The sequence below is a fragment of the Oryctolagus cuniculus genome, chromosome X (genome assembly GCF_964237555.1).
Source record: "Oryctolagus cuniculus chromosome X, mOryCun1.1, whole genome shotgun sequence".
Lineage (NCBI taxonomy): Eukaryota > Metazoa > Chordata > Mammalia > Lagomorpha > Leporidae > Oryctolagus > Oryctolagus cuniculus.
This window is the reverse complement of record NC_091453.1, coordinates 53257619-53270021: the sequence shown is the minus strand read 5'-3', so window position 1 is coordinate 53270021 and position 12403 is coordinate 53257619. Positions and strand designations below refer to the sequence as shown.

General features: G+C 49.3%; 1 protein-coding gene across 1 annotated transcript; it reads left to right on the top strand.

Moving 5' to 3' along the window:
* Nucleotides 1-8012: 8012 nt before the first annotated feature.
* LOC138847733 (polyadenylate-binding protein 1-like 2) lies at nt 8013-12169 on the top strand. The gene has a single exon (XM_070067367.1). The coding sequence runs from the start codon at nt 8847-8849 to the stop codon at nt 9447-9449; it is 603 nt and encodes a 200-aa protein (XP_069923468.1). The 5' UTR covers nt 8013-8846; the 3' UTR covers nt 9450-12169.
* Nucleotides 12170-12403: the final 234 nt, after the last annotated feature.

The following is a 12403-nucleotide window of genomic DNA, read 5'->3' as shown; positions in this document are numbered from 1 at the left end:
GAGATTAAAACCATTACCAGGTCATAGATTCTTATACGCTAAGTAGTTTAATATCAGTTCCTATTTACAATTTTAACTGTGTGTGTGTGTGTGTGTGCATGTCTGTATGTGCGAAAGACAGAGACAGTGATAGAGATACATGATAAATGGATAGGTAGATATTTGATGCATAATTCGAATATAAATCAGACCCACAGAATATTCACAGAATCAAGAAAGGGGAGAGGATTCAAACTTCATACCAGATTAGTCTCCTTCAGGTTTCCCAGCTTAAGGTTAACGAGGAAACGTGGTCCTCGATTCAATGTTGTTAGAGATCCCTCGACAGGTAAAAGAATTGGATTGCCTTTCAAAGTGCAGAAGAGTTTATGAGGACTCCAGAAGTGGATCTCGATGGTTATCAGTTTGTTAGAAAAAAGAATACAGAAAGTGGGAGGACAGGTTGAGGGTAGGGAAGGGGTTGTATAGATATGAGCATTCTACAGTAAAAACCAGGAATCTGATGGAGGGGTTTGCAGAACAGAGAGCATATCTCAAGTACACATATAAAATGCGTTAAGTGTATTATACTGAATCAAAGAAAGGTCTTATGATTGGGAGAACTGCAGGAAACCTGACGGAAAGTCGAAGCTAAGTGAGCTCAGGCTGGAGAAGCAAGCTGTTGCCTGGAGACAAAATCGAGCCATGACCTGGAATGGAACCCGGAGGATCAAACTCTCTCTGTACTCCATAGAGAGAACATCCCAGGCTTCGTGGGCAGCCAGAACAAAAAGACACTGGACTTTCGTAGTTCAGGTAAAATCCACATCCTCAGGACACAGGGAAATGAGATTCATCAGGAGGCTTTTGTGTTGAGGATTGAATGCCTACCAGGCACTGTGAAAAACACTTAGCATACACTATCACTCGTATTCCTCTTAAATGTCCCGTTATACAGATGAGGATTCCAAAGCTGAATGGGGAAAAATAAGGGAAAGCATCCTGCCAAGGTAAAGACAACTAATAGTTCATGAGCTGGGGTGTTTTCTATAGACACATTGTTGAAAGATCACATCTGTGAACTGTTAGGGAATATGACCCAGAAGGGCATCAGGAAATCTTTATATGTAGGTTGGCGGGTAAATTTGCTTCCAGACAGCAAAACACCTGGAGTGCACCATAAAAACTATCAGTAAAGACTGCTCTTTGTTGCTGGTCCCTGAACTGGGTTGGAACAAAACTGCTTCTTTTAAAAGAAATTCCTCAGATCCTCAATGAGGGTTGCAGAAATTCGAGCACCAAGCACAAGCACACACTAGGCCACAGAGTGGTTCAGCACTTTGTTGTGGCATTCTACCCACAAGCCAAGTCCACTCCAAGGTCTATCTTCCTTGCTTTGCAACAAGTCAGGCCCAGGAGTTTAGGAATATATAAAGACCTGCTGGAGTATAGGCTTGTTCATTTCACATGACTATTCTGAGTCCAACAAGCACCAATTACAATCTCATTTGTAAACTCTGTGTTCTGAGAGACAAACAGCAAGATGCTGAAGAGATTCTCGGCCTCAGGGCAGGAGCGAGTGGAGAGAGACAGAGAAAGAATGAGCAAGTAGAGACGGAATTGCTGTCTCCTGCCTTTAATCGCGCCCAGAAGTGATCCAGGAAACGGATTGGACCAGACCCCAAATAGGGTGTTAAGCAATTGTTATGTTGATCTGTTGCCCTGAAAATGTAAACATCTGAAACAAAAATAGAGTGAAATGGTTTATTTTTCTGTTTTGAGTGTCCTGTGCCTTGGTGTGTGTTCTGCGACGAGCAGAAACTTTCTGTGTTTTGAAAAATTCATTCATGAGTTATAAAGGGTGGAGAAAGTTTTCAGATAGGTGGAAGCCTTCAGGAAGCTTCTAACCTGGAATCCCAAGTAGCCAGGATATCCTAAGAAGCCCATGTTGGCCAGGATACAGAGAGGTGAGAAGGGGGACAAGGGCAACTATGCCATGTCGAATGAGTTTGCAAGGTAGTCAAGGCCAAATGGGGAACCATTATGGGGTTCCAGGTAGGGGAGAAAAAGATGCACTTCACCTTTCAGAATGACATTCTGGTTACTGGACGGAGAAGGGAATTTGACGGAAGCAGGCGACCGCCTAGGAGGCTATGATGGTGGGATGGCATCAGAGATGCAATGGTGGAGTGAAGTGGAGCTGAAGAGGTTTTTGTGGTGATGAGGAGGTAGAAGCAAGAGGAATCGCTGAAGGATGTGATAACGGCCAGAGGGACATGTGGAGAGGTGGGAAATAAGGGTCACTCTTCCCTTTTGTTTCACTCTAATACCTAAATGCATGGCATGGTTATTCACCGTTCTTTGGGGGAAGATGACTATGATAGGCACAAGGTGGAGAGTTGGGGTGTGGGTGAAAGAAACTCAGGAGCTCCTTTTCTGTTATTTAAGTATGAAAGGCCTATGATACAGAGAGCTGGAGATGTACAGTGTGCAGTCAAGTGAGTATGAGATCACCATCTCATCTCATCAACCCCATCTCACGATAATGAGACGGTGTATGCTCTGTTCTCGGCAACCTTAGACTTTCTTTTCTCCCCTGGTAATAGCACATTTGGAAATCCCCCTACATCATAACATATGGATGAAACTATGCTTGTTAAGGGGTGCGTGGCAATCTGTGGAATGCCGCACTACTGCTATCAGTCTTTCTCCAACGTTGCACAGTTTCTGCATGCCCCCGTTTGCTCCAAATGACTGGTTCTGTGAAAATCATGTTTCTACGTATGCCTCTATGTTCTGGGGCTCTTAATTCTGTAGGACCCGTTCCCATTCTACCCTTCTGCTAGTTATCTGTCCTTCTTAAAACTTCACTGTATGAGCATCCAGAGGACCATTTACTAAATCTATTGTATTTATCCAAGACAATTTAGAAATCATAGTTATTATTTGTTAAGTCACAGGGGCACATCCAATCACTTTTCCAGTCTCCTAATTAGAAGGCCAAGGATGAGTGTTTGCTGGCCTTTCATCTCAAAGGATTGGGGGGTGACTTTGGACTCCCCCTGCTGCAGAAGGAAGCTATTGTCGCTTCCCCTAAGCGTCCTGAGAGCAGAAATGGCAACGAGAAATTCACGGGCAGAGACCTTTCAGACATTTGTGTTTCTGGTGTTTCAGTTCACTTTCACACATGGAAGTCATCTGTTCCTGTCCCCATTGCTGCCCTCGATCCTCTTCCTTCTTCCAAAGTTTTATCCTTTTCCCAGCTCCCAGAACCATGTCCTCACTCCCTCCACTTCCTGAAAAAGAGGAAGAAGAGGTGGGTCACACAAAATCTCAGAGCAGTGCCTGCTCCACCCTTGGAAGGACTTCATATCTGAACATGGCTCATTTTATTCATTTGTCAGCTTACTTATTTATTTGTTTTTATATTTACCTATTTGAGATGCAGAGAGAAAAAGAGCATGAGAGTTACAGAGATAGAGACACAGAAAAGGGAAAGGGAGCCACGGCCAGAGACACAGCTCCCGTTTACCTGTTCACTACCCAGATGCCAAAGCCAAGAGCAGAGAATTCCTCCCAGGTCTCTCAGGTGGGTGGCAAGAACCCAACCATGTGAGTCATCACTGCTGCTGCCCAGAGTCAGCATCAGCTGGAAGCTTGAGTCAGGAGCTGGAGCCAGGAAATCAGACCCAGGCACTTGGATGGGGGATGCCAGCATCCTAACCAGCTTCTTACCCACTATGTTAAACGTCTGCCTGAGAAGCTCTCTCATTTTAAACATCCTCTGAGAAACGAGAAAAAGAGTAGTCCAAGACCTGGCAGACAGGGTCATTGCGGTCTCGTGGTTACCCAAGTCTCAGGCACCAGCAGCTAGAGCAGGACCTGAGTGATGGCACTGAGGCTGGAGGTAAAAGCCCCTGGAGAGAAGGCAAGTGTGGATACGCAAGGAAAACAGGTCTGCAAACCAAGGCCGTGGAGAGAAGGGAGGTTTGGAGTAAAAGGCCTTGGGGAGAAGCCAAGTTTTAGCTTGTGGGGCAGTGGAGAAAGCGCAAATTTGGACCCATGAGACTGTCGGGAGAAGGAAAGGCAGGGAGACAAGGCAGCTTTAGGCACGCGAGGCAGTGGAGAGAGAGAGCCCGCTCACTGACATTCCTTCTCGATCTCTTTGGGTGGTTTGTCCTCCTCAGCCCGACTGTTGAATGTTGGAGTATCTCAGGGAATAGCCCTGCACGTTCTCCTGGCTACCTTGCTCTAGGTGGTCCTACTCAGGCTCAAGGTGTCATAAACCCCATCTGTATCCTGTAGTCGCCATGGTTTTCTCCATCCTCTTTGGATGATCAGGAGACACCGGAAATGTACCACATGCCAATAAGAGTTCCCGGCTCATTCAACCATCTTTCTCCCTTCTGCAAACTTCCCTCATCCACTCACCTTATTGCCCTATGATTGCACATAGCACCTTTGTGACGAAGACGTGCAAGGAAACCCTCTTGCACCGATCATTTCTCAGGTTCATTCACTGACTGCCTTTAATCAGTCTGCAAGTGCTGTCTCTTAGTTCCAAAACACCGTGTGAATCTATATAGTGTTTTCCAATTTGGAGCATCCTTCCAGTCTGGGATAAGCCACTGCCATCTCTCCACTGGGCTACCCCGAGAGCCACCTCGCTGCTCTCCCTGCTTTCCTTTGTGCTCTGCCCACCTGTAATATTTTCCACACAGAGCAGCCAGAGAACTAGTTGAATATAAGTCAGACTGTACCCCCTCACTCATTCAATCTTCTCTCTGGTTCTCAAGAGCACCCTGATCCCAGCATCCCGTCTTGCCTTCCACTGGGGAATTGCAGTTCCTCTGCTGGGCAGGGTTCCCCTGGTTCTTTTCTTAGGTCTGACGCCTAAGACGGAGGTTGCATCTCCTGCTTTGCCACTCCACTGTGGCTCTTGGCAATATGTCCCAAAACATCCTGCTGACTCCCCTGAGAGCGTGAATGGCAGCTGGTTTTTCTGACGTGTCTATTGTCTGCCTCCCCATTGGAAAGCAAGCTGAGCTGCAGGGACACTGTGGCCACCAGAGTCCACGGTACATAGAAAGCCCTCCCTGAATACTTGGTCCATCCTTGAGTGAATGCAAATAATAGCACTTCATGCCACGAGAAAAGGACACCTCTCATCTCCCCTCAACGGACACTCCCCGGGGCTCTTAATTTTTGCCTCTGTCACCATGGGTGGTGCTCGGAACACTGTCTGTTGTAGATGACAGCAACTGAAGGACCACTAACAACAACAAAAACAGCAAAAGGAGGTGAGGACGCCCAGCGTGGACCCCACGGGAGGTCACCGAGAGCAGTCCCTTGTCACTTGGGCAGTCCCGTTGCCATTGTTGGAGGTGCAGGTTCCTGGGGGTTGTCTTCAGGTTTGGGGATAAGCTGGCCAAAGCACGACATCCTGCAGCCTCTTTCTCTGGGATTTGCACAGATTTCTGCCGGCTCTCTGGGCTGGAAACCAAAGCCAGAGGCAATCTTGTTGAGTCCTTGTCCTGCGTTGGGCCAGTGTTTCCCACTGGCCTTCCTTGTCATTTCTGTCTCCTAACCAGAACATTGCCAAATCTCCTTGACCTCAGCAGTCACGGCTTCTCCTTTGGCCTCTGCCTCACCTGGAACCTCTTGGACAGCCACATGGAAGAGTGAAGCCTAGCCTTCTTTCCCCTGCCTGTAAGCCACCTAGATCCCCAGGAGATGGCTACTAACAGTGGTGACAGTGATCACCATGGTCAGGCACAGGCTGGACTGCAGGCTTTTCCTAGGTTTCTGTCCCGTGATTTGTTGGCACAGAGCAGGACTCCGGAAGCTGGCGAGGCACTGTCTGTGTGTCTGCTTCTCAGCCCTCATGGCATGATTTCCAGGCAGCAATGGGCTCTTCTCTGTGCCTCACAGTCCACAACGACTGTCACTTCCTCAGCTTCACTGTCATTCTATCATCTGTGACTTCCCAGGTGCAGCCAACATTGCCACCAGGGAAAACAATTTTATTCACCCACAAAGGTGCTTTTGAGTGGGAGGGGAAAGTTTATGCAGTAGGAAGGTAGAATTCCATGGACACCCACCATAGTCCAATCATGTAGCACTGAAGGCCCTCTGCTGGCATTTCTGTTATGGGTAGGTATAGCCTGAGCTGGAGTGGAGTGAAGGCATCCTGGGGGTGGGGGTCGGGGGGAGTACCATGCTTTGGCCATGGTTTCTGTACATGATCCCATTGGCATACAATGTGGAAACCCTCTTTTCCTCCTACTTAGGGAACAAAAGGGGGTACTCAGAAAAGGGAAGGGAAGAGTCTTTGAGCTGGTCACGTGTGACTTTCCATTCTTTGTCCTAAACTGCAAGCTGGTGAGCCACATGGCTGCATATTGATGACATATTTGTGCTTTCTAATGTTCTAATCGGACCGCTTCCCTCCATGAACATGCCGAGTGGTGCCTGTGATGTTGGGTCCCCCACTTTCCAGCCCTATCTTCTACCAGGTGTCTGTGGACCGCGGGGAGGGCTGTCCACGCCAGCTTAGAAGGCATCACCAGAAGTGACTATGCACGTGCTACCATGCCCAGGGACTCGGGCACAGGCTGATCCCTCTGCCTCGAGTCCCTTCCCCCCTGGCCTTGACATACGTGGTGGACTGCTCCTCATCTTCCAGCGCCTACCTTGGAGGATTTCATCTTCAGCAGAGCCTTGTTGTATTCCTACTTGGAAGAGTTAGTGCTGGTCCTCTTGTCGGGAGGAGGTGAGACTCTAGCCTCATCTGTTACACTCCACTCTGATGGTCGCTCATGTGACTGCCCCTTCAGCATTTATTCCTATGTGATCCCTCCGCTCCTTTCACACACACACCCACACTGCTAAGTCTTCTCATCTGGTGTCACACATCCAGCACATCACTCACTTATCCCATTACCTGTCCCTTAGCGCCTTCCCTAAACATTCACTGGGCTGGGCTACTGGGATTGGACAGCTCATTCCACAAGCTAAATTTCAGGCTTGGCTTTGCTTTTTTTTTTTTTTTTTTTGGAAGATGATCATGGGATGCTTGGTCCAGGTTGGGGAACCTCAGCACCTTGAGGGCATTGAGGGCAGAGCCAGGAATAAGCTGGTACTTGGCTCCAGGCCAGGGTCTGTTCCCAGCCCTCGGTTTGGCTTTCCTCACCCTACCATTCAAGGCAGCACTAGGGGCAGCTGATCTTACTCTAGCACCTCCTGGCAGTGTGTTCTGAGGGTGCAGAGGAAGGTCAGGTGTGTGGTTCTTTCACAGCCTGGAGCAGGGTTTCCAGTCCAGATTGCTGCCAGGGAGACACTCGAAACCAGTCTAGGTCCTCCCAGCTCCCAGAAACCTGTATCTCCAGGAACCGGCACCTGCTGCATAAATATCTGTGGCGGGGCCTTATGAATGAATACAGGTTCCTGATTCTGGTTCCCTTGTGTCGCGGAGGAGGGACAGAGCTGGGAAAGGGCGAGAGTGCGCTCGCTCGCGCGCGCTCTCTCTCTCTCTCTCTCTCTCTCTCAGGAAATGGGTGGGGAGATTGGGAGCCTCAGACTGGGAGTTCCTTCCTGGGTGGTGGCAGTGTAGATGTTGGAGACTGTGCGCGCTTCTTGTGGGGAACCCCTCAAAGTGCGCAAACTATGATTCTTGGCTTTGTCTAGGCCTGGCAAGCTTATCCTCAAGGCCGCTCTACCCCTCCCTTGCAAGGCACTTGATGGAATCATTGAGATGTTCCATTATGGGGACGCGGGGGACAAAATCGTCCCCCCACCCGGCCCGAGTGGACCCTGTATTCGCTGCGTCCACGGCAGCGCCCCCCCCCCCCCCCCGCCCCGCGCGGCGTCTCTCCATAGATGTGCCGGAGACCCGGGAAGCTGAGCACGTCCTCACCGCCACCCCCACTTCACCCCTACCCGCAGCCTCGCGTTCCGGGTTCCCGGCTCCCGCCCCCTCCCACCGCCCGCGGCCCCGCAGCCCCGCAGCCCCGCAGCAGCCACAGGGGGAACCAAAGAGACAGAAGCCTTCCCAGCTGCCCGGACCACAGACGCCAACACCCCCCGCCCCCCACCACACGCGCCCGCCCGCGCCCCGCACGCCAGCCACGACCAAGCGGCGGCGGCACCAGCAGCAGGCTGCGGGGCTGCGGGCTGCGGCGACTGCACCGGCGCGCTCCTGGCCGCGCTTGCCATCCCAGGTGACTTGGACTCGTCAGTTCGGCCGGCTCGGGGCCCCAGCTGCCGCTCGCGCCCCCGGCCCGGGCCCCGGCAGCCCCCGGCCCTCGTGCCCTCCCCCGCCTCTCCGCCCCCCAGCTCGCGGGAAGGGAGGTCGCGGCAGCGGCCCGGCGGCAGCGGCGATCGTGGCGACAGCGGCGACAGTGGCGGCGGCGGCGGCGGCAGCGGCGGCGGCGGCGGCGGAGGCTGCGGCGGCGACCGTGGCAGAAGCGGTGGCGGAGGCCTCCGTGGCGGAGGCGGAAGCCGAGGTGGAGGCTGAGGTGGAGGCCGAGGCCTCGGTAGAGGAGGCGGCGGCCACCCTGGGGGAGGCGGCGGCCGCCCTGGCAGGGGAGGAGGCGGAGGCCGCCCGGGTGGCGGCGGCGGCGGCGGCGGCGGCCAGCTCGGCAGAAGCCGCCGCCGCCGCCGCAGCAGCAGAGGCTGCGGCGCCCCCCTTGGGGGAGGCGAATGCGGATCCGGATGCGGATGCGGATGCGGATGCGGACGCAGATGCGGACGAGGAGGTAGCGGCGGCCGTAGCGGCGGCGGCGGCGGCGGCGGCGGCGGCGGCCGCCGCTGCCGCGGATGCAGATGCGGAGACGGGCGGGGGCTCGGAGGGGAACCCAGACTTTCCCATGGCCTCGCTGTACGTGGGCGATCTGCACCCCGAAGTGACCGAGGCAATGCTCTACGAGAAGTTCAGCCCAGCCGGGCCCATTCTCTCCATCCGCATCTGCAGGGACAAGATCACCCGCCGCTCTTTGGGCTACGCGTATGTCAACTACCAGCAACCGGTGGACGCCAAGCGGGCCCTGGAGACCCTGAATTTCGATGTCATAAAGGGCAGGCCGGTGCGCATCATGTGGTCCCAGAGGGACCCCTCGCTCCGCAAGAGCGGGGTGGGCAACGTCTTCATCAAGAACCTGGGCAAGACCATTGACAACAAGGCGTTGTACAACATCTTCTCAGCCTTCGGCAACATCCTCTCCTGCAAAGTGGCCTGCGACGAAAAGGGGCCCAAGGGCTATGGGTTCGTGCACTTCCAGAAGCAGGAGTCGGCCGAAAGGGCCATAGATGCAATGAATGGCATGTTCCTTAACTACCGCAAAATTTTCGTCGGCAGATTCAAGTCCCACAAAGAGCGAGAGGCCGAAAGGGGAGCCTGGGCCAGGCAGTCCACCAGTGCTGACGTCAAGGATTTCGAGGAAGACACCGATGAGGAGGCCACCTTGCGATAAACACATCCAGGAGCATCCAGCCAGCAGAGCCAAATCTTGGCTCCCACCCGGTTTACAACCCCCCCACCCCCCCACCCCAACCCACCAGCAGTGTATTGTATTGGGAGTGCAGGTCTCTCTCTTTCCTTCCCCTCTCCTCCAACCCTGTCCTTCTCCCCTCTTTCGCCCCTCCCTCCAACCCCCCCCCCCGCTGTCCCTAATGCCCCCCACCCTTGCTCCCTCTCTCCTCTCCCCTCCCTGCCTCTTCCCCCTACCCCACCAAGGACATTGTGAATACTCTTATTAATAGGTGCCATTGGATAGGTTAAAGGCTGCCTCTTCTCCCTGTGGTCTGGTTTAAAAACCGTTTTCTTTCTTGCTTTGTTTACTGCGCAGGCGGTAACAATGTCATGGTAAAACTATCCTGAAGGAGAAGGAAATCAGATGAGGGAAACCCAAGAGAGTATTTGCTCCCCCTGGCCCTACCACCCAGAGAGAACCACTTTTACCTTCTTGCTGTGATGTTGTCCCAGGCTCTCTCCCCACCCCCTCTCGCTGTCTTCCTCACCCCCACCCCACCTTCCCTTTTAACATCTGTTGTAGAATGATTCATGTTATGTGGTGTTTCTTAACCGGCTTTTTCAGCAACTAAAACCAAACGAAAATCAGCCCATGAACTTCTTTCCATGTTATTCAACAGGCTTATGAAACGTCATCTTCAGTGCCTGCAGAGTGCTCCAGTGTATCCATGGACCTTAACATTTCTGTAATCATTCCCGCATTGTTGGACATTCAGGTGGTGCCTAGTTCTTTTCCCTGCGTTTGAAGCCAACACTGCGTGCTCTGATGAGCGAATCCTTCCTTGTCAAGCCAAATCTTTGCTAGCATCCTAGATGGTCTCCCCAACTGTGGACTTGCAGGATCCACATATAGACGTTTTAAAGACTTCCTGTGTGTTGCCAAAAGGCCCCCCTTCATAAGCATTGTGCCGAGTTGCACTTGTGCCAGCCAGCGCAGCTAGTAAAAAGTGTATGCCCATTTCCCCTGCACAGTCTCCTGCTCACTGTAACGTGTGTGTGTGTGTGTGCACGCGTGCGCGTGTGCGCTCGCGTGCTTGCGTGTGTATCTTGGCCAGCTTGATGGGCTACAAATGGTACTTTGCTGTCCTTGGTTGTTTTGCTGGACTTGAACACTGTTAACTCACCCATTTCCCCTGTGCCCACTTCCTATCCGTTTTCTTGTTGTCAGAAAAATAATTCAGCTTTATTGCAGGAAGAAAATATCACAAAGCAGACAAGTTAACAGAAGAAAAGTAATGTCACCAGTAATCAATCCTAATTATTACCTATACCCTACTGAAATATGTTCATTCATACCTGTCTCGTATTTTTCAAGGACTACCTGAAAACTTTTTGGCTGTTGCTTCAGCATTTTTCTTACGCATATGTCCTGTGTCTAAATTATAATGTACATACTGTTTTTATATCTGCTTTTCACACATGATTGTGTATATATGTGTTTGTGTGTGTGGATACACACACATACTATTGAACTTCATTTCATGTCATTAAAATAACTTTAAAATATTTTCTTGGCTGTTAATATTCCATCTCATTGATGGGTATATAAAGGGAAAATATAGAGAGATAGAAATAGATATATTCATGTCTATATCTCTGTGTGTGTAGTTACATATATGTCTTAATTCTTTCCTCATTGTTGTTCGCTTAGGTTGTTTTTTTTTTTTTTACCCAAATCACTGCTGCCAAGAAGTCCACAGTGCATACTCCTTACTGCCACTAAAGGTTATTTCAGAAATGATAAAATCTAGAGAAAGTGTCAAAGGATAGGAACCGTCTCAATCACTTTTTGAGGAAAAGATTGCAGTAGCAAATTATCATCCACAAGGAAAGTACAAATTTATCTGCATAATTTGCACTAGTATTGTCAGAGGACTATGATTCTTGGGTGATTTTTCTATACTTGCAATTAAAATAACTTATGCACTTTACCAATGTCTTATTGGAGAGACATGAGCTTTTTTATTTTTATTTATCTTAAACATTTATTTTTATATGAATCACACATGATTATTGTAGAAAATACTTTATAAAAATCCATATTATAAGAAAAGATCAAAATCCCAACATAACTCCCAGTATCAGTACTCAGAAAAATAGCTTATAATAAAAACATATCTGTAAGTGTATATATATATACATATATATATTGTATACTTTGTTTCATTAGAGGATATTTTCACCAGAAAAGTTCTGTGGGATCATCATTCTAAATCATTGTTCTCCTACAATTCTGTTATGCAATATTCCATTACAATGATAATCTATGCTTTCTCCAGCCAACCCATTTTGGGTTATGTTTAATATAGTTCTGGTTGTTTTCCTTATAAGCTCAATTCTATGGTATACACTTTTGTATTGGATATCTAAGAATGTGTTGTTGTTTGTTCTTTTACTAATGGTAGTGCGGAGTCACAGATATGGACATGTCAAATATTTTTCTTGGTCTTTTGTCAAATGTTTATCCCTTAAGGTTTATATCCACTGTAGTATAGACGAGTGCACATATTACTACCTATCTTCTTAACTTGGTCAAGATTTTTTTTCATATTGGTGAAATTGAAATGGCTTGTATATTTTCATTTTATAATTTTATTTTATAAGTTCATTTTTAAAAGGTTATTCATACATTAAAATACAGATAAGGAAAAATCCAGGTTATTTTATGTACACATTTTTTCTCTCCATCCATAAACATTTTCAAACAGTTATAGAATCTCATAAAATGTTTCACCATAAATTGCTCTTCAATTATATTGTAAACGTACATAAAACATCCATGGCTATTCAGTTTTGTCCTTGATCTCACCATCATTGTATAGGATTGGAGTTTTTAGGAGTTTTCTTATTTTTTTATAGTAAAACATTCCCTAAGATTTCCCCCAATTAAAATCT